The sequence below is a fragment of the Gopherus evgoodei genome, chromosome 7, assembly GCF_007399415.2.
Source record: "Gopherus evgoodei ecotype Sinaloan lineage chromosome 7, rGopEvg1_v1.p, whole genome shotgun sequence".
Lineage (NCBI taxonomy): Eukaryota > Metazoa > Chordata > Testudines > Testudinidae > Gopherus > Gopherus evgoodei.
Window position 1 is genome coordinate 110936140 of NC_044328.1, and position 21916 is coordinate 110958055.

At 45.2% G+C, this 21916-nt stretch overlaps 1 protein-coding gene across 4 annotated transcripts in view; it reads right to left on the bottom strand.

Moving 5' to 3' along the window:
- Positions 1–21916, bottom strand: part of GRIP2 (glutamate receptor interacting protein 2) — a 495093-nt gene that overhangs the window by 58141 nt on the left and 415036 nt on the right. For all 4 annotated transcript variants that reach the window (XM_030569621.1, XM_030569620.1, XM_030569619.1 and 1 more), the window contains exons 3-9: positions 21280–21415; positions 20246–20391; positions 18050–18136; positions 17643–17718; positions 17046–17191; positions 5094–5241; positions 4118–4287 (exon numbers count right to left, since the gene is read on the bottom strand). In XM_030569621.1, the coding sequence (XP_030425481.1) occupies positions 4118–4287; positions 5094–5241; positions 17046–17191; positions 17643–17718; positions 18050–18136; positions 20246–20391; positions 21280–21415 (909 nt within the window). The remainder of the gene's footprint in view (positions 1–4117; positions 4288–5093; positions 5242–17045; positions 17192–17642; positions 17719–18049; positions 18137–20245; positions 20392–21279; positions 21416–21916) is intronic.

A 21916-nucleotide genomic window follows, 5' to 3' on the forward strand; every position in this document is an offset into this window, starting at 1 on the left:
AATGGTGTCTACCCACCTACGCTCTGCTGCTTTCCAGAAGGCGATATTCTGGGCCTTACACACCTGCCAACCACTGAGGTTTACCCATTTTGCATTGCATGGTCCATTTTTCTTACTTCCCCCATTTGTTCCCAGATTCACACGAACAAGCTACTGCAAAGAGGGAGGCAGAGTGACACCCACACCCTGCTCCATGCACAGCACTATGTACCTGTACAAGATCAACCACCTGAAGCTTATTATGTCGCCCTAGGGGTTAATCACTATGGGGAAAATTCATCCCTGTGCTGGTGTGAGCACTGGTGCAGGGACAGAGAGGAGGCAGCTTGTGCTTCCCTCACTCTGGGCAGCCAGGGTCCCACCTCCAGCCTCCTACAGCCTGCCCCTGCCCTTGCTGTGGGGGAGAGGGAGGGACTCCCATGGAGGGGGCAATAAGACCCTTTGTGCAGGGGTTATTCCTGGGGGCTGGAGGTTTGTGTCTGCCCTACAGCCCCTTTATGCCATCTAGGTTGGTTCAAAGAGGCTGCCAGGGAAATATCAGTTTGGCCCTAGGAGCTCAATCACTTACGATGCAGAGGGCCACCCATTCCCACTGAGGTCAACGGGAGCAGAACATCTTCAGCTTCTTGCAGGACCTGCCGCCCCAAAAAAGCTGCAGATGACTGCAAGGCAGCATGGTTCACCAGTTCTCCAGCTCCTGGACCCCACAGATGGCAACCAATTACCCCACTAAGTGCTCAGCTCTATGGTCAGCTCTTCCTGGGTCAGAACTGTGCAGCTAGGAGATACCCTTCTTGATACCCAGGAGGAGGGAACATTTAAGGACATACACTGTCCTGGATCCACAGCACACCGAGCTCTGCTTCATATCAACGGCCATTCAATGTGCAGCTCAAGGGCATGTTTGTTTTGACCCTTCGGTCGTTCAGGAGTTTAAATAACGTGGGAAGAGTTGTCACTTTCATGCCCTTTCCCTTCAAGTGCCATGATCATGCTAAGAAATTTGCACTCTGGATTGCTACCACGGTTGGCTGATCTCCTAAGTTAGGATGGGGGAAAATGACTGGGCACATACACAAAGCCATCCCTCCATTAAACATACCTCCTGAATGCATGTGTTTTGAAAGGAGATTATGAACTAAAGCAAGAAGGAGAATGGCTCATTTTAACAGCTGTTGAAAAAGGATTCGTTTCCCACTTTTTTTTGGGCACCTAGGTCAAGTCATTAGCCCCTCTGTTCAACTGCTCTAATTCTGCACAAATTAATCTAGGCATTTCAGAGCTTTAAATTTCTAGAAAAGGAGCAGTTATTAGGAGTTTTATGTTCCAGTAGATTATGCTAAAGGACATTACAAATTCCCCCTTTCCAAGTTATCCTGGAGGGGTAATGAAACGTGAGTTTCGCCTTGGGCTATCATCAGTCACCAACAACTGAATGTGTGAGAGCAAAATTGGTGCCCAGCAACCAGGCAACTGAGAAAGCACCACAGAGGTGACTGAAACTGGAGGTTATGCTATCTGACCCTGGGCACCATGAAACACGAACAATCAGCCTCGACTTATCCAGGCCCCAGAAAGTGCAGGCCTGCTGTGCAGAATGTGACGTTTACCCCATAACAGAGCAGGCTGGAACTGCATTAAATATGATATCGGCACTGAAGTCAGCCTAGGTTTAGATGAGGATCCAACCCACTGCCAGCTCTGGTTTTATAGAAGGAGAGATTAAGGCAAGGTCTACACTTGGAGCTGGGGGTGTGATTCCCAGCTCACGTGGACATAATCGTTGCTAGTTCTCATCTGAACCAGCATGCTAAAAATTATAGCAGAGTTACAGACACATGGTCACAGCAGCATGAGCTATCAGCTAAGAGTATAAACCCACCTGGACCCCGTTGGTATGGCAGCTAGTTTGTGCCACGACTGTCTGTGCTACAATGGCTACACTACAATTTTAGCACGCTACTTCAGATTGGAGCTGGCACCAGTATGCCCACACAAGCTGGGAATCACTCCCCCAGCTCAGAGTATGGAAGTAGCCTAAGGGCGCATCTACAGTGCAATCAGAGGTGTGACTGCAGCACTGGTAGCTATACCCATGCTATCACAACTAAAAATATCGGCGTAGGCGCAGCAGCACTGGCTTCAGCGTGAGCTAGCAACAGAAGTATATGTCCAGGGTCCCTGGCATGCTTGTCCAGTCTGCACTGAAGTCCATGCCACTGCATCTACATTGCTATTTTTAGTGGTGCTGGTGTCGGTAAGTCTGCTTGCACTGAAATCACACCTTGGGTTGCAGTAGAGACTTCCCCAAAGATGGATAACAATGAGGCTTCCTAGGGTGAAATCCTTGCTCCATTAGGGTCAATGGGAGTTTTGTCATTGACTACTTCCTTTAGGAATATTTCCTCTCACTGAGTCTTCCTCCACTAACTTCTTCTGTTCAGACACAGCAGCAATTACAACAGTGCTGAGCTGGAAGACCAGCACTCACGTTTCAGCATTTTTTCCATAACTGGAACAACTTGTAGTCTAATTCTCTATCTGCCTGCATCATTTACAAGGTAAGTGCCAGACCCTTCACAAGTAAAGGATGCACCTTGAAAGCCAGATGCCTAAGGATTGTTCAGTAGAAAAATCATCATTTTGGTGTACCCTTGTAATAATTGGGTTTACACATTTATTTTAATTGTAAACTCAGTTATAATCTCATTATATATCTAAGTTCATAAAAATATCACAATAACCTATAACAAATATTAAAAAGTATGACCCCCTCAAACCTCCTAAATTAGTCTAAACAAAAAATATAGTTCAAGAAAACTTAAAATACCTAGTAAAAACAAAAAAAGTAATGCCAAAAATAAATCAAAATTAATCTCAAATGTTTAGCCCAATTAATAAACAAAATGACAAAAATAAGCTATTCCACCAGCCAGTCCCTTTATAAATCCTTAAAAAACAACAAAAAACTTTAAAACACAAATTAAAAGCTGAAGAAACTAAAGCCATTTTCACCATCATAACTGCCAGCCCCAATATCTGCTAAGGCCTCAGGTTTCATCAGCCCAGGCCTTCATCGTCATCGTCATCATCATCATCACCAGGGGCGGCGGCTCCAGGCCCCAGCATGCCAAGCACGTGCTTGGGGTGGCATGCCGCAGGGGGTGCTCTGCCAGTTGCCGGGAGTGTGGCAGGCAGGGTGCCTTCGGCGGCGTGCCCGCGGAGGGTCCGCTGGTCTCGCGGCTCCACTGGAGCCACGGACCAGCGGACCCTCTGCAGGCACGCTTGCGGGAGGTCAACCAGAGCCGTGGGAACGGTGAGTGGCAGAGCACCCCCAATGGCATGACGCTGTGCTTGGGGCGGCGAAACGTCTAGAGTCGCTCCTGATCACCTCCCTATGATGTCCTGACCAAACAGGGCAAAAAGATCATCATCAAGGAACAACATCACTTCCTCTACCAACTCCAGCTAAATTCCAAACACTATCTACAATAAAATGAAATCAGACTTTAACAGTAGCAGCAACAACGGCAGCTCCAGACTATCCCAACTAACTTTTCTCCTTTACCCAATAACCTGTTTGTACCATCTAAAATACTGTCAAACAAGAGTTTTTTTCTTTTAAACTCTCTCCAGCTGAAATTTTAAAAAAATTAATTTAAAGCCTTAATACTTTATATTTCAAATATTTTAACTGTTTTTCCTATTAATAATGAACATTAATAGTATGTTTGCACAAGAGTAAGGGGAAAGTCCCTGTAAACCAAACCTGCATTTAATGTTAAACAGTAAGTGAGTTATGTTAAAACCTTTAGCCCTTTTATTCCATCCAAATTAATACAACAGTACTAAGGATGTGAGTTTAGCACAGCTTGTGACACTGCACAGCAATGGATTCCCAAATCTAATGTGCCCATACAAGCCTAGAGGCTAAATCAATTTTTCTATTCATTCACTTGACAAACTTGGTCTCATCCAACATGTTTCAGTAAAACGTCTATTTTTCTCCCCAGATGTCTCTCCCTGGAGCTATCCAACGTTTTATGAGAACCACGGTACAGATATTACATCAGCATTAATAACAAACAAAGTTTGGCTTCTTACTGCAAGCACACACCTGTGTCTGGAGGTTTCAGGGGGAGTCTGCTCTGGTGAGCAGGGAGTATTTCCAACTTGACATTTTCCGAAGTGGTGGCTAAGAGCTGAGTGGCCTCTAACAAGGAACAGTGCTCTGTGCTGGTGCCATCGATGGAGAGGATGTGATCACCAATGTGCAAGGCCCCACATCTGCAGAGACAAGACACAGCCCATTATTTAAGAGCACAGATTTGCATCATGTGGTTAGGACGAGAGTTGGGCAAAATTTAGCAATTTTAGTTACCAGGGCTTTCACATGAACCAGTTTTCTTCTCAGTTTTCTGATCTCCCCTTTAATTTCCAGCTTCTAGCAAATGAAGCCAAAACCTCAAAGGGTGACAATCAAGTCTGGATTGGTTCAGCTGAACACAAATCAAAAATCTATGAGTTTCTAATATTTTGCCCCCACAGTTAAGGAGGATAGGTTGGATGAAAACCCAGCCAGCTTTTTTTTCCTTTTCTTTTTTTTTTTCTTTTTTTTATGAACACAGGCCGAGTTACAGGTATATCTCAAATCCTGGCAGGCAGTGAAGGAATTCAATTACAAGACTATTACACTAACCTATGATTGTAGAAAAGCCTGTATTTCCTATACCCTAGCATAAAGCGATGAAGTGTATCTAACAAATGGGCTCAAGCCAGAAACGTCAGCTCTAAATTTGTGAACATCTCAAGGCTTGAAGATATTTAGATATAGGCTTTATATTTAGGCTCAATTCTCATATGCATTGGATCAAATTTTTGTTCCTGATGAATAAAGTCCAATGAGATTTTTTTTAATCCCACAAATTTTGCACAGAATCCTTGGACATCGCTAAAAAAAAAAAACCCACAAGATTATTTTTTCTAGAAACTAGTTCCTTTCAAAAGGGGGAGATGTGGAATGTAACTAAAAGGGTACAAAGGAAGCAGCAGAGAAGACAAGTGCAACACTGCCATCTTCCTTGGGTTCATACCTGTCAACTACACTGGCTGGCTTGATCTTGTCAATGACTATGACCTGTTTATTCCGATGTGTGCCTGTTGTCAGAGTGATTCCTAGTGTCGATCCAGGAGTCTTGGCTATTTCCACTAATAATGGACCAGAAGCATTGGCTACAGTATCTGAAAAACAAAAACCGCATGGAGTTTTAAGACAGTTCTATTTCAGTTTTTCCAACTATAAAAGTACCGAGGAAGGCAAAGACTTGGCAATTTGCACGTTTGCCACTATAGATGGAATCTTAAATACCCAGTTCTCTGTGTCTGCCCCTTGCTGCACCTTTACTTCCTTTTGTCAATATGTAAGTTCTGCAGCTTGTAAACAAAGATGTGGTAATAGGATCCACGCTCTTACAAAGTTTCACCAGTTTCCACATGACCACCTTTTACTGCATTGATGAAATAAGGTCAGGCCAGACAGTACTCTAAGACTATGTAATACTGACATAAATAATATTAAAAGCAAGCCACAATGCTCATCTCCTGGGAGGTTAGAGAGGGTTGCAGAGTGGAGAGACAATGCACTAGTTCTCGTCCTAGAAAGGTACAAAGAAACCCAGGGAGAGAACAGAATCTTACATTACCAGCTATTCAGAGACAGGTAAGTGGGTCTGCACACAAGACTGGGAGCCAGGAACTCCTCAGTCATCATGGCTTTGGCACAGACTCCCTCTATGGCCTTGGACAAGTAATTTCACCTCTCTGCCTCAGTTTAATCTATCTATCCATCCATCAAATGGGGCTAAAGACTCAGACTTGCCTATTACCTGACAGAAGTGAGGAAATTTTGTAATTTGTTAATGTCTGCACATGTATTTTCATTATAACAAACCATCAGATGCCGTATTAGACACTGCCTGCTCACAGACACACACAGATTCATATATTAATATCTTAACTCCCTTCATATCCGATAAACTATTTCAAGAGAAGAGGGGGTAAAATCTGGATACCAGGCATCTGACTACCTAAATAAGGGTCCTCCTCACCTTATGAGATTACCTAAGGCCATTGTAAAGCAGCAAGATTTATGAAGCAGATAAAAGTTTTAACAGTGCGCAGTCCACAGCCAGAATTGGAGCCCTCCCCAGCACTCTGGGATGTGTGGAGGTGGAGAGCTTCACAGAAAGCCAATCATCTGCTTCAAAAGAGAAGCAGATAGAATCACCTCTGAGAATTCATGCATTTGGTGCCTCCAAGGCCCTTGATTATTCTGGGCAAGGCTTTTCTGTTCTACAGTGTGTACACACCTACGCTGCACTAAAGTGCTGATTTTATCGGACTGCAGTGAGAGACAGGGCTCACTCCAGCTTTCAGGTAAATGGGAACGCACTGACGTGGGTCTCAGAAGTGTCGCTGTTCCTCATAGAAACTCACTCTCTGGACACAACTAGGGACATGTCTACATTATGCACTGGATCGACGGGCAGCGATTGATCGAGCGGGAGTTGATTTATTGTGTCTAGACTAGACGCAATAAATTGACCACCGAGTGCTGTCCTGTCGACTCCGGTACTCCACTGGAGCGAGAAGCGGAATCGACGGAGAGGGTCAGCTGTCGACCTACCGCAGCGAAGACACTGTGGTAAGTAGATCTAAGTATGTTGACTTTGGCTATGTTATTCATGTAATTGAAGTTGCATAACTTAGATTGATTTCTCTCCCCCCCCGCCCCCCGCCCGCCCAGGTTAGACCAGGCCTAGATGAGCAGAAGTTTCCATTATCTGGGCTTTTGCCAGGAGATGTGCAGTGCTTCAGTTTTCTAGATCTCAGTTAGGCCCTGTTCACAATGGCTTTTTACTCCCAATGGGGATCCAGGTTTAAGCTTGGTTTGAATAAGATTCGAGCTAAAATAGTTTTAACATGTTAGTGTCAATTAGTGTGCCAAAGCGTGTGTCACACATTCTTTCAGGATGCAATGAAAGGAGCAATTAAATTAAGTCCTCTTTTGGTAGTAGAGAGCTGAGTACAAACAACGGAGGTATTGCCCAAGGGACCTTCTAGGTTAGAGCTAAGCCATTTGGGTTCAGGGATTTAGGATAGACTCATAGACTTTAGGGTCAGAAAGGACCAATATGATCATCTAGTCTGACCTCCTGCACAAAGCAGGCCACAGAACCCTACCCATCCACTTCTATAACAAACCCCTAACCTATGTCTGAGTTATTGAAGTCTTCAAATTGTGGTTTGAAGACCTCAAGCTGCAGAGAATCCACCAGCAAGTGACCCATGCCCCACGCTGCAGAGGAAGGTGAAAAACCTCCAGGGCCTCTGTCAATCTGCCCCGGAGGAAAATTCCTTCCTGACCCTAAATATGGCGATCAGCTAAACCCTGAGCATGTGGCAAGACTCACCAGCCAGCACTCAGGAGAGAATTCTCTGCAGTAACTCAGATCCCATCCTATCTAACATCCCATCACAGACCACTGGGCATACTTACCTGCTGATGATCACAGGATATTGGTTTTGCAGCCTGTGGGTGTTAGGCCTTGTCTACACTGGCAAGTTTCTCCACAGTAAAGCAGTTTTCTGTGTTGTAACTCCCAAGGTGTACACACTGCCAAGCCACTTAGGGTGCAGAAACTGCGCAGCTGCAGCGCTGTAAAAAATCCACCCCCACTGAGAGGTGTACAGCTTTCTGCACCAGGGGTACAGAGCCAGTGTGCTAGGGTAGACTCCCTGGTTGATTACAGCACTGCGATTGGCCCCCGAGAAGTGTCCCACGATGTTTGTTCTTGACTCTCTGGTCATCGGTTTGAACTCTACTGCCCTGCCCTCAGGTGACCAACAATCATCCCCACCCCGTAAATTCCTAGGGAATTTGGAAGTCCCCTTCCTGTTTGCTCAGTGATGCATGCAGTCGTCTCAGCGCATCTTTCCAGGTGGCTATGCCTCCTCCATGCACCAGTCGATTCCCCATTTGGAGCAATGCCGAGCTGCTGGACCTCATCAGCATTTGGTGAGAGGATGCTGTCCAGTCCCAGCTGCGCTCCAGCCGTAGGAATTACGATACCTATAGACAGATTTCACGATGCATGACAGAAAGGGGCTATGACCAGGACACACTGCAGTGGAGGGTCAAAGTGAAGGATCTGTGCAACGTCTACTACAGGGCACGGGTGGCAAGCTGCCGATCCAGTGCTGCACCCATGAGCGGCTGGTTCTACAAAGAGCTGGACACGATACTCGGTGGCGACTCCAGCTCCACTGAGAAGTCCACTGTGGATACTTTGATGGCTTGCATGCCAGTCGAGAGTGGACTGAGCCAGGAGGAGGAAATATTGGATGAGGACGTGGAGAGGGAGCGGGGCCCAGAGGCAGAGGACAACTTGGAGGCCAGAGACTCACACTAGGAGCTCTTCTGTACCCCAGAGTTATTCGGGGCAGGAAGGTTGCAGAAAGCAGGCTTGTGTCTGTATGATGCATGTACCACCACATACCTAGACTGAGTGGCGGAATAGGAATCTGCCTTGGAGATCTCCAGGAAACTCTCATTGAGATACTGGGCAATCCACTCAAAGTGTCCACACACACAGTTTCAGAGAATTAACTAAGTCAGTTTAAAACACACACCATTAGTAAAACCGGGTCAAACTTGTGTGTGTAAACAAGCCCTGAATCACCACATGCTGCTGACCTCTAGGACAATGACCAGGGATTGCCCTCTGTTCATTTTAAAAAAGGCATTAGTTGAAGAGAGACCAGCAATTCAAACTTATGTCATTGAGCTAGGGAAAGACAATTTACTCTTCTCCCAAATTAGGATCAGACACCTGCAATTTAGCAAAATTAGTATGGAGCAATTAGCACGGGGCTATTAAGTTCAAAACTAATTTAAAAGAATTGTTGAGAAAAGTCAGCAGGCAAAGTGAACGTGCACATGATTGAATCAATTTCTATGTGTCCCTTCGGCACTAGGGAGATGTTACTGTGGCATTAGGCATTTCAGCACCTTCCTCAGGCATGGAAAGAAGGTGCTGGTGGCAGCAGCAGAGAGGGATAATAAAGGAGCCCCTAAAAAATTAGTCATCTGGGCATTTCAGGTGTGTAGCATAAGTAGAACAAGGCAGAGTAGGCGCTGCGCTCTGTAACAGGGGGAAGGTACACCAGTCCCACTACAGATCAGAGTAAAGCCCAGTTCACTGTGGGTAAGATTCTCTCTCACAAACCAACGCAGTTTTAATCAGCTGTTTGGAGGCTTAGAGCTTAAGAGAGATCCAACTCACACCTTCAGTGTCCCCCCAAGGGCCATACGTCCGTTACTGCTCAGCTCACAGAACATAGCCCACTGCTGCACAGCCTAAAGATACACAGCAGCTTTTCTAATGCGTGTCATATTTTGTTAATCACTAAAGGAGCCAAGGCCCTGTGAATCAAGTAATACCTTGCACTATTATATTGACTTTCACATAGGGATCTCAAAACACTTTATGGCCCATTTTACAGATGGGGAAACAAAGACATTGAGATAAGCGACTTACGCAAGGACACAGTGAGTCAATTGGTAGCAAAGATGTGACTAGTAGAAGCCTTCTGACTCCCAATTCCCTGCTTTGGGCAAAACAAATCATCCATCTCCTGATAGGAATGGGTGTGCCAGCTTGGGGAAAAATTCTCTACCCTCACACTTTCCCCTCTCTTGAGAAGCAAATCTGAAATGATCCAATTGTGATCCAGGGAATCCCTCCGTGCCAAATGGCAGAGGACACAGCATACCATAAGCCACATCAGGCTGACACACTCATTGCCCCTGCTCACTGCTGTCACAATCTGTGTCTAAAAGGTGTCATGTGAGGTACCGCATGCAAATTGGTAACACACGGGACATTAATATTACTTTTATGATGGATGCACAGGCAGTGCATAAAGGTGTGTGCTGGAAATATGCTCTTAACAGGTGTTTGGAAAGCAGTGCCTAAGCCCAGCCTCTCCTAGACAAAGGAATTTTGTTTTGCCTGGTTTCCAGTGTCTCCAATGTAAATTGAACCAGGTAGTACTGCAGAGGACAATGAAAAGTACATCTACATAAAAGGCAAACAAAGCCATCAAGCTAAATGAGCAGGGGGCGGGGCAGGAAGACGGTTTAACTGTTATGATGGGAGTTGAAGTCTCCACCCCAGGAAGTCTTCCTGGCTCTTGAAACAGAGACAATAGATTTTAGGAAACATAAGCAGAATCAGAAAGGCATTTTGGCATCCATAACTTGTGGGACACAAGAGGCCAGAACTCTTGTATTCTGAGAAAGGCAGATTCTTCACCCAAAGGGATTAAAATCTCTGGGGCCCAACTATAGGTGAGAAACCTGCTTAGACAAAGACTGTAACTTGCTGAAGTTAAGTTTTAGCCAGAAGAACACATGTTTTGTTTTGTTTTACTTGTACCCGTGGCTGTCTCTTCTGGTTTTACTTCTCACTTTAACCTCTGCTCTTTATTAATAAAATGACTCTTGTTTTATTACCAAACCATTGCAGTGCTGTGTGTTCAGCTGAATGATGAAGTCCTCAGCTAAAACTACCAGGTTGATGTGTGCTCTGTCTCTTCGGAGGCAGTGAACTTTATAACTTATGTGACAATCCAGCTAGAGGGACTGGACAGTGCAGGGGAGATGGTTTGGAGGAGACTCGGGAGTGGAAGGGCTATTGGTGTCACCCTGCAAGGAGTAACCAGGCTGGCGGAAGCCAGGGTGAGGCCACTGCAGCTGTGAGCAGGTTGCTGTGCCAAAGCTGCACAGCACAGAAGCAGTCGGGGATACAGGGTAGGTGCTGACACAGCCCCTTATTGGCCTGGATAACACCCAAACGAATCCCTAACTCCTCAACTTTTGTCATAAACACCTGTATTAATGGCCTGATACAACTGCCACTGAAATGAATGGAAGTGCTCCCATTGACTTCATGAGGAGTTGAATCAGGGCCTTATGAATTTCAGCACTGGTTCAAGTATACCAGGAGAAAGGCCCTTGATGAGGCTTCAAGCTGATTCAAAGAGGCGTTAACAGTTCACAAATGCTGCCAAATCCTTCCCACGCTTGTCCATACTGAAGCCAACCCCTGACCCTGTCAAGGGCTGCCCAGCATTAGCTTCTAAGAGCTGCCTGAACCTTCAGGTTGTTCCCAACAATCTCTTAAACCCTAATTTTCTTCCGCAAAAACAAAGCATTAAACACCATCAAGGTTGTTTAGGTACAATGAATCCACCTCCCCGTCAACCTGGAGAAGAAGCATCCCAAGTCAGACCACAGCAGGATGTCCACACACACACGGTTTTGATAACTGGCTGCCAGCTGACAGGCTACTCATGGGATGAGTTCATGGATGCTATGGAATCAGTGTCCTCTTGGTTCAGTTCAGTCTGCCAAGACAAATGTTTCACAAGTACAGGAAGAACTTGTCAGCCAACCAGCCCACAGGTGGGTTTTGTGGCTGCATTTTAAGACCCTTGTCCTCAATCACATACATAGGAGGCACTACAGCATTTCTTCTCTGTTTTGCATGTTGCTCTCGATCCCCTCCCAGTTTTGTTAAACTCCCTCTGGATAGATGCTTTGGCAGCCAAGCATGCACCACGAGGAGCGCAGGGAGAAAAGGCATACCCCATGCTGAAAATGCACCTCCATACAGAGATTCCTGCTTACTGACACTAAGTCAGCTGTAAATTCATTCAGTTCTCAGAGTTCATGTAAGTTTACACAGGTTCATGGGTCACCCCTGAAGGCCAGACAGATACTGCCACTACTCAGCTCATGCAGAACAGTCAACCAGGGACGCCCAGAGGATTCAGGGGGTCTGGGGTCTTTGGCGGCGGGTGGGCCCCTGCCGCCCAATTGCCACCGAAGACCCGGCACTTCGGTGGCGGGTCCCGGAATGGAAGGACCCCCCCTGCTGCCAAATTGCCGCTGAAGACCTGCAGTTCATATAATGCTGCAGGACATTAGTCTCTCTCTGCTTTCTCACCAGGTGAGTCATACAGAACTGTAGTCTGCAGCTAATGTTAGTGGGCTGGTAGGCAGCTGGGAAGGGAGAGAGGGTAGAGAACACAGCAACCCTCTAGTCCATTCATCTTCTACAGCAGATAGCTTCCCCAAACAGTGAGTCAATCTTAAAAGCCTTCAGCCCTGCGCAGCAGCAGATATGGCTTGTTTACAAAGTCACTATTTAAATGCTGCATATTGCTTTAGAAGAGCCCATGAAATATAATGTTGACACAGGAAAATGTTTGCTACTGCTGCTGCTAGATAAATGCTACAGTAAATACCAGGGCAAAGACTTTCAAAGCTGCCTTCAGGATTTGGACACTGAATTCCTGTTCATTTTAATGGGAGTCCAATTTAACTCCTTAGGTGGCTTTGAAAAATCTCAGGTAAGAGAGCAATTTAACCATGAAAGCACCAGTTAAAAAGGGCACACCATGTGGCCCAGTTCCACCCAGGTTTCCACTGGTGAAAAACCTTGGAGCATAGCCCCCACAAATTTTCCCTCCTCCATGTGAAACATCTGCCAAGGTGGGAAAGTCCTGTGGGAATGGAACTCTACTGCAATCTCCCTTGCGTTTGGAGGAGCTGTATGGAGCCCAGTTGCTCTCAAAAGTGGGCAGTGCTGACCAGGAACATAAACTGCCAGTGCATTTGGGAAACGCTATAATTCAGAAGATCCCCTCAGCACCTTCTATTGACCAGGCTCCTATGAAGGACAGCAATCAAAACAATACCTGCACTCCACAGTGGTCAGCCCTCAACACTAGTTATATTTTACATTTTCCCAGATAGCTTATCAGTGTCCAAGTTCATTTGCTTCACTGCTCCAGGCAAATGGGTCTCCATGGCCCCAGTGAAGTATTAGGAAGTACCCGAGACACTTCAGCTTCTTCCTGCCATCTCAACTGAAGGGAGCAAACCCCAGTGGTTAGAGCAATGCCCATGTGAGAGAAGCTCTGGGGTCTGTTCCTAGCTCTGTCACCAATATGCTATAGGGCCTTGGACTAGTCACTCACTTGCTCTGTGCCTTATGTTTCCCAGCTGTAAAATGGGGACTATTTAATTGAATGTTTGAAGGGGTTTTGATGTCCTCAGATGGAGAATACAAGCTGTACAAATTATTAATTTGCCATTAATTAGGGTACATGGACCCCTTGGAGGTCCATGTACCCTACTTCAGGAGCAAACTAGAAACTAACAGTTGAATGGGGGAGGGAGGAAATCCACACTCCTAGCACACACTTTCCCTTTATTATTGTCTGAAAGAATTAAGGTTGTTTCTCCTTTCAGGCCAAAACAATCTCAGGAAGAGTTAAACCAGTGTGAGAGGAACAAGCGATAAAGCAAGGAACTGTAAAAACTAAATTAAGGAAAAACCACGGAAGGACAATTAAAGACTCATTTTTAATTCACTTTAAATCAGTATAACTAAAAATGCTCCATCCTGCTTCAGGGGGTGAAGCCAGCATCTGCAGAGCCACAGGCAGCCTTGCCAGCTCTGTAGACAGAAGTTCCTCACCACATATTGGTTGCACATCTATAAACATGCACATCCTGTGGGGAGACTGTTGCCTTCACGGAGAGCAGGAGAGAGGAGACTTCTAATGGTTTCTCTGCCCCACCTCAAAATGTAAAACATTAGCCCAATCAAAAATGAATTTGCCCAACGAACAGAAGCTTAGAAATAGCATCATTTCCCCTCCTGTATTTGGATTACGGTAATAAAGAGAGTTAAAATAATTTCCCTTTAAGTTATGTTCAATGATGCTGAGAAGCAATCAAAAACAAAGGAACAAACATTATTATCCACAGGACTAGTGGCAAGGGGAGCTCGCTTGCATATCAGCTGCTATTTTGATGTCTCACACCTTCCTCCTACCCCTCTTCCCTTGTGGAAGGCTGGTGAACTGTCCTCTTTAGACAACAGCATTTAAAATAACAGGTCACATTTTTGTGCTTCCCACAATAAATAAATAAATAAAAGCTCTGTCCTTCCAGTCTCAGACAACGAAAGCAAAGAAAGTACATCATGATTCCACTTCCATGGGATTAGAAAGAAACTCTTTATGGAGAAACTGTCCCATATCTATCTATCTATCTATCTATCTATCTATCTATCTATACATACACACATGGACTCGGCTAAGATTGGCTGTACAAAGTCAGGCCACTATTCTATGCTCCTTCAACCCTAATATTTAGGTGTAAAGTTATGAAGAAATGCAAGAGAGACTTGAACTGATCTCTCAGTGTGACTAAGTCAGGTTTTAAAACCAACAACCCTATACAAAATATGAACCAGGAATGTATCTTAGAAGCCTGCTTCTCACCCACCTTTACCTGTTTGCATTTGCACAGACTCTTGGAGTCATGAAACTCCACACAAGCATTCCACTCTGCAGAACATTCCTTAATCCAGTCCACCTGATTGTCCAACAAAAAGTTGAAAAATTGCAACAACTAAATGAAGAGAGTGGATCTTCTCTATTGAGATTTCTGGAACTGTTAGTATTCAGAAAATTAAGAATAAACTAGAGCGATAAATACCACCACAGAAACTGTGGAAAGGACTTATTCCATGTCAGGCCTCTCTCTGGTTCCCCCTTATGCCTGGAAGGTGCCCCACGGGAACTTAGCCTCAGCTTCCCATCCTTCCTAGCGTCAGTCCCTATGCTCCTGAAATACCACTTTCTTGGGTTGAGGACCCTTGTCATGGGGTAACCTACTACACTCTGATCAATGTAACTCAACACACCTTATAGTCTGCCACATTTTTTCCACTCTTGACTCTTCTTCAGTCTTTCTTCAAAGAAGGCAATAACAATGTCCAACCATTCTGGGCTTAATACAAGTTCTGTGCCTCCTGGGTGTTCTCTCTGCTCCCTAGCTCTTCTTCATGACAGCACGCTATGTACTTCCTTTGGTCTTCCCTCACCAAAGCACTCCAAGAGATTATTAGCAAATGTCTCTTCTGCCACCTGCAGGCCTTCAGCTTTCTTCACGCTCAGTTCTCTGACCCTTACACAGGCCAGTGGCCACAGGGCTGCTCCCCTGAGCCTTCCTTCCTGGAGCTTTTCCCAGCTCAAGGGTCTGCATGCAGATTCTCTTTGCAGACAATCCTTTTCCCAGCCATTTGCTGCAGCTCTTTATAAGGAGCACCTATGCCTTTCGTAGTCGTATCTGATTAATGACCTGGGCTGGCTGGCTCCAAGCATCTGGCCCTTAAAGGGGCATGCCACCCTGTTAGGGGGCTCAAAAACCTTGTGGCAATAGATAAACTATGAAAGTGAGACTGCATTTGAAACATGGACAGAGGTGGGCAGTGGGCAGGTAACTACTGTGCCTCTGCCTCTGCCAATGCAAGTCAGAGTAGAGATGCCTTCCAACACCCAGGAGCGGCGCCAGTGTTTTTGGCGCCCTAGGCGCATGGCCGTTTCGGCGCCCTGCGCGCCGGTCCGGCGGCTCCGGTGGACTTGCTGCAGGCGTTCCTGCGGCGGGTCCGCTGGTACCGCGGCTCCGGTGGAGCTGCCGCAGGCATGTCTGCGGGAGGTCCACTGGAGCCACGGGACCAGCGGACCGTCAGCAGGAACGCCTGCAGCGGCTCCACCGGAGCCGCCTGCCGCCCCCACTGGCAAAATGCCGCCTCCCAATAATCCTGGCACCCTAGGCGATTGCCTAGGTTGCCTAAATGGAAATGCTGGCCCTGCCAACACCCCTGGCTATTCCAGTCCCGGGTCACTCTTGAGGAGCGATTGTGGACTGTATTTATTGGTGAGGAGATTTTGATGGAAGCAAGAGAAACAGGAATGGGAGAAGAGAGATTTTAAGAAGGTGTGGTGGGAGGGAACCAAGAAAAAAAAAAACTCCTCTGACAGACATTTTGTTTCTTTGTCTAATGAGTGAATAATTCTGGAGACATTTTCTTATGACCCAAAACACATTGTGCAAAGCTCTCAAAAAGATTTCAACTGGGAAAACTGCTCTTTAGCCCTCTAATCCTTTTCTCCTTGAGAAACTCATTAATGCTCTCTGAACTGCAGCCACCTTTGATTTCCTACCTTCCTGGCAAATCAGGAAACAATCGGACCTCATTAGCCTCTTCTCTTGCTGGCTCCAGACATGCTGACCCAGTACATGGTGTTGGCAGAAAAGGCTCCAGAAATAATTGTGACTTGTACATGGCATCAGAATCTAACCACAGCTCACTGGGCTTCGTAGCCAACACAGCTTTGGGCTCTGGTAACATTAAATTCATTAACTATGCTCGCTGAAGTAACGTGTGTGTTACAGAGCAGCTCTAAGCTGTTATACAGCAGCTAATTCCAGCCCCTCCCCCATGGTCTGAAACTCAGACCCTCAAGGAAATTGTTTAGAAATACCTCCTCATCCTCTGTCCTTTTCTAGCAGGTGTTCTTTAATTGGGAGTTTCCATTGACCACTCATTGTTTCTATTAGAATCTGAACTAAACCCCCTGAAACTGAACCTCCCCAAACAGAAATGGTCAAGTTCCAGAACCAAAATATGTCCATGCCCAGTATCCGTCAGTCTGTCTCCTGCCCAGATTTACTACAGGCATTTGCTGCACAGCCAGATAGCCCCTCTTTCTGCACCTCTTCAGTCCCAGCCCCTGGGACTTCCTGTCTGTGGCCTTGTCTACACTAACCATTTCCTCTCATAAAATGAAACACTGTTGCCATCACTGAGGAAAACAGAGCATCATCAGTTCCAGGCATTCCAACCCCTTTATCATCTAAACCTACTCAGAGCTCTACCAACCATGGGCCAGAGTCTGCCTTTCCTATGTTGAGAAGTACCTTACTCAGTGATTTCCCACAGAAATCAACTAATGCAGCTGGCATAATCCCTAAGATCAAGTACTCAACCTCCCAGGCACCTGCTGAAATTTCCATCCCAGAGCAACTCTTTTAGTCCCCCCAATTTGCTTGTCCTTACCCATAATGGTGACATCATACTCAATCTGGAAGAGTGCCTCCTGGCTGCACTGACGCAGGATGTTCAGCGCATCGGCATGAGTTACGCTGTGAAGGGGAATCCCATCAACACTCAGCAGCCTGTCCCCGATTTTCAAGGACCCTTCCCTGCAGGAAGCCAGAGGCAGAATTCAGTACAAATCTTGATCAAACATGATCTGAACATTCCCCTGGACAATAGTTTAGGGTATTTATAGTCTGATGTCCATCGTGTTTAATTAACAACATGAGAATAAAGATACTGCCTCAGACCCCTTATTATGTTACCCTCTATCATAGCAATGGTGGTCCTTGAGACATTTACATTCAGCTAATTAAGTGATAATTTTGGAAGAGGTACTCCTAGGCATAACAGACATCCTTACTGGAGACCAAGATATATCAAGATAGACATCCTATGGCTACAACTTCACAAGACCTCTACACTGAAAGCCGTAATTAAATACCCAGGGAAGACAGATGAGATGGGCCACAGGCTTTTATATCCTGAAGTCTGGTTAGAGTTGTGCATACATTTTGCTAATCTCAATTGCAAAAGGAGATAAAACCTGAGCATTACCTGTCTGCAGGGCCACCTGGCCTTACGTAAGTGAGTACTAATGGTCTGGATTTGTGCCAATCTTCATGGGCTCCCCCTAGAACAAAACCAGAAAAGCCATTAGTAACTAATCTCTAGAGCTGAACACCCTTATTGTCTTAATAGTGGTGTTGAGGGACTAGAGACATTTTTCATTTAATAGTTTACAAAGCTTGCAAGCAAAGACAGTTCTGGATAGTCAACCAGCAGTCCTTGAAGGCTGGTCAGTACGTACTTCAAGGCAGTTGTCTCATACAAGATTTTGTGTCTCATACAAGATTTTCAACACTCATTTTCACTCGTCCCTTTCATTCCTGCATTCTCAGAGGCACCCCAACCAACATTTTGCACATCCAGTCTGTACCATCCTCCTCTGAGAAGTCACTGACCTCTTAGCACGAAGCCAAAACTGTTGCCCTCCTTGTATAGGCACACCTCTATGGTCTTTGGAATAATGCCAGAGCTGCTCTCCGGTGCTATATGCGGAGGGAAAAAAGGAGAAAGATGCCTGTAACCCAAACATAAGCGCTCTTTCCTCTTAAGACTAGGAAATAATAGCATTAAAATACAGCATTTATATTCTAGAATTCCCCATATCTGCCTAGACTAATACTTTGACATTGAAGTGAAACCCTACCGTATCTCAACCAGTTTCACTGTGTTCTGTGCCATTCAAAAGCCAGCAGCCTCAGTCATAGAGATGCAAAGTTCTTGATGTTTTTAATTAAAACACAAACACAGTCAACTGTTGACCTAAAATATAAAAAAATTCCTAAGCCAACCTTTTAGCAAGGAGGATCTCCTCCCGCATATTTTGACTTTTAGAGGGGGAAAAATGAAAGTGAATGCTTTAAACTGAACCTAGGGGAAAATCAGTAACTTTATGCTGAATATACTGCTCCACTTAAGGTCAAGAAAGTACAGTGAATGAGGAACAACAAAAATGTCCATTCTCTGATGCGCAGCCATTAAGGAGTGTATTTATTTTACCATTAATGGTGCTCCCTGCCATTCTTCCTCACTTTGGGTTCTTTACCCAGCTAGCTTAGGGCATGGCTACACTTGCAGATGTAGAGCGCTGTGAGTTAAACCCACCTTCGTAGAGCGCAGTAGGGAAAGTGCTGCAGTCTGTCCACACTGACAGCTTCAAGCGCACTGGCGTGGCCACATTTGCAGCACTTGCTGCAGCATTGGGAGCGGTGCATTAGGGGCAGCTGTCCCAGCATGCGACTGCAACATGCTTTTCAAACGGGGTAGGGTGGAGTGTGACAGGGAGCGTGTTGTGTGATGTGGGGAGGAGAGAGTGGGTTTTTGGGGTGCTGAGAGTGTGTCAGCATGTTGTCTTGTAAGTTCAAATCCCCCTCCCCGCCCCCACTCACTCAAAGCAAACAGTAAATGTTTGCTTTTTCTCAGAGCAGACTTCTCCGAAATGGAGCTTTGAAAGGGCATTTCCTCATTCCTGCAGTCGATTTCACAATGACAAGAGTGGTCACTTGACTTAAGGGGATTATGGGACATGTCCGGAGGCTGATCACAGCGCAGTAGCGCAACACCTCGTTTACACTGGCGCCACAGCCCTCCAGCGGGGGCGCAGCAAATGTTATTCCACTTGGGGAGGTAGAGTACTAGCAGCGCTGTCGCCGTGAAGTCAGAGCGCTCTACGTGCCTTGCCAGTGTGGACGGGGAGTGAGCTAGTGCGCCCGGGACTCCTTTATTGCGCTGTAACTCACAAGTGTAGCCAAGCCCTTAGAGAGCATGCTTAGTAGAATGAGGGATTAATTTTATTAAATTTATTTTTCCTTTTTGGTTTAGGTTGATTTGTTTCAAGATTTTATTTTTTTGGTGGTTAGGTTTTTTTTTTGGAGGGGAAGGGTTTGGGGCGGGAAGGGAAATCACAGGAGATGGATGTCAATATTGAGAGTATCATTCTTATGATGGAAAGGCCTCAATGAATGAGTTTTCCAAAAAAAATTTTTTTTTTGCATTATTGCTTTGCTCTTAATAACAAATTTTTTTGGCTTAATATTTCAACTCTCGTAACAGAATCCTTCTTTTATCTGAACTGGTTCATCTGCTTCTGGGTTTAAGACCCTCTAGCTACAGAACAGTTTTTCAGCCTACCTGTTGAAGACATGTAGCAAATGGAAGTGTTCAGAAGAAACAACATTTAATACAGTTCAACAGAGAAAGCAGAGAGGAGTACTAATTGGGTAGTTAGAGTTCTGAATACTTTCCTATAACCACGGTACACAAAAGAAAAAAAAAAGGGAGAGAGAGGAGGTAGTGTTGGGATGCAGATCAGGGATTTGCTGCCAAGTCACAGCAAGGCAACAGAAATCTAATCAGCCATCTCCAGCCAGTGTGCATGAGCAGGCACCCATTATGCTGGAAATAGAGAGAGAACTAACTGCACTTGAAGAGTGGATCTGCAACCTCTACCAATGTTTCACAGACAGATGAAGACAGAACATAATGATGCCCCATTAAACATCCTTTTTGGTAAAGGGCATAACAAACAAATCCCATCTGTATCACAGAATGAGACGGTCAAGCAAAGAAAGTAACATTATCTTAGAGACACACACCAGCTGGAGGCAGTTCATACTCCACCTCCAGTACCACCCTTTCCCCTACATTCTTCAACAGGCTTATAATTTCATCATGTCGCAGTTTAGTCAGGTTAATCCCATTCACTGATTTGATGTAGTCTCCAACGTTTAACTGATCACTTCTGTAAAGAAACAAGAGCAACAATAAGATTCTCTATTATGCTCTGCCTGGGACATCATCTCTACTGGAGAATTTTGTAAAAAAAAAGCCACCAAAGATTAACCAATTTTAGCTGTATTATCAAAAGGAATAGGAAATATTTCCACTTGGCTGGAAAATGTGCCCATCGACTATTTTTCTAGGGGCAGGCCTTCAGATTCAGACAAATAATAATAATTGAAAAATGTGTTTGCAACTTCCCTCCACGCCACTCACCCCGCTCTGAGAGGTTATCATGGGAAAACCAGAGACCAATGTCAAGGGCAACATCTGGAAAAAGTTCAAGCAAACAAGAAAAGCTCTGTTTTTTTCCTCTTTCTGCTTGCTCTCTGCAAAATTATTCTATTATTTCCCCCCATTGTCTCCCCTTCTTCACTCTGTCTGCTCCTCCACTCCGCTCCACAGTTTCCTAGTTGATCATGTGTCCTACAATGACAATGTTAGTGCTGGAGTTAAACTTTTAAGCCCACTGTTCGAGCTGGTTCAGAATTAGGCCAAGTGTATTCACTCCCCCTAGCCAGGATATAATCTACTATTTAGATGCATTCAAAAATAAAACTGCTTGGGTTTTGTGGAACCACTTACGTTTGTAACTGATGGGATTGAGAGAAACTACAGAAACTGGTTTTGTTTAACCATTCCAAAACCTGTTCTAAAACGTTTCGTGATCATTGCATGGCTCACAGGAAATAACTCCGAAGGGAACAACAGGCTTTTCTTATGAGATGAATAACTTGACATCTCAAGGTACTATTAAAAATAATCCAAAGCCAACTCACTTGTCCTTATACATATTCCATCGAGTATTCAATACATCCACATACAACACTTTCCACACAGATTTTCTCACCTTGCTGCCAGCCCTCCTGGCCTCAGGTTTGAGACCCTTGGCTTTCCATCTTTGTCTGTGCCACCGGATATAGTTAAGCCAAGGGTGCTTCCCTCTTTCTTAATCAGCTCCACAATGGTGACCCCTCTGAATTCCTCTGAAGAGAAATATCAGAAACAAAAACTGTAACTGAATGTTTCAGTGGAAGGTACCTTTGGTTCACACCCTGGGAGCACTATATCCCAGAGTATGGTGGGACCGAGCATAGAACTAGTTAATTTCTTTGAAAAAATACAGAAAAATTGAAACTGGGGTATCAGTAGCAGAAGGTTAGAGGAAAGGGAGACAAGGGGGAGAAGAAGAAAAAAAATGGACAGTAGATGGTACCCTTTCCTGGCAACTTGTTCATCTCATTTCTCCCTTTTCATTTCTGAAGCAGTATCTCCTTTTACGGAATCTCAGGCAGAAACTTATGGTTTCTTCCAGGTCACTCCTACCTATTTTGGATCATGACAAAAAAATTTGTATCTATTTAGACATTTGATGCTTCGGAGTAACCCAAACCACAATGTAAACAATTACTACTACTAAATATTATACTAGTGCCCAGAGCACCAAACAGAATCAGAATCCAGTTCTGGTGGGTGTTGTCTCAAGT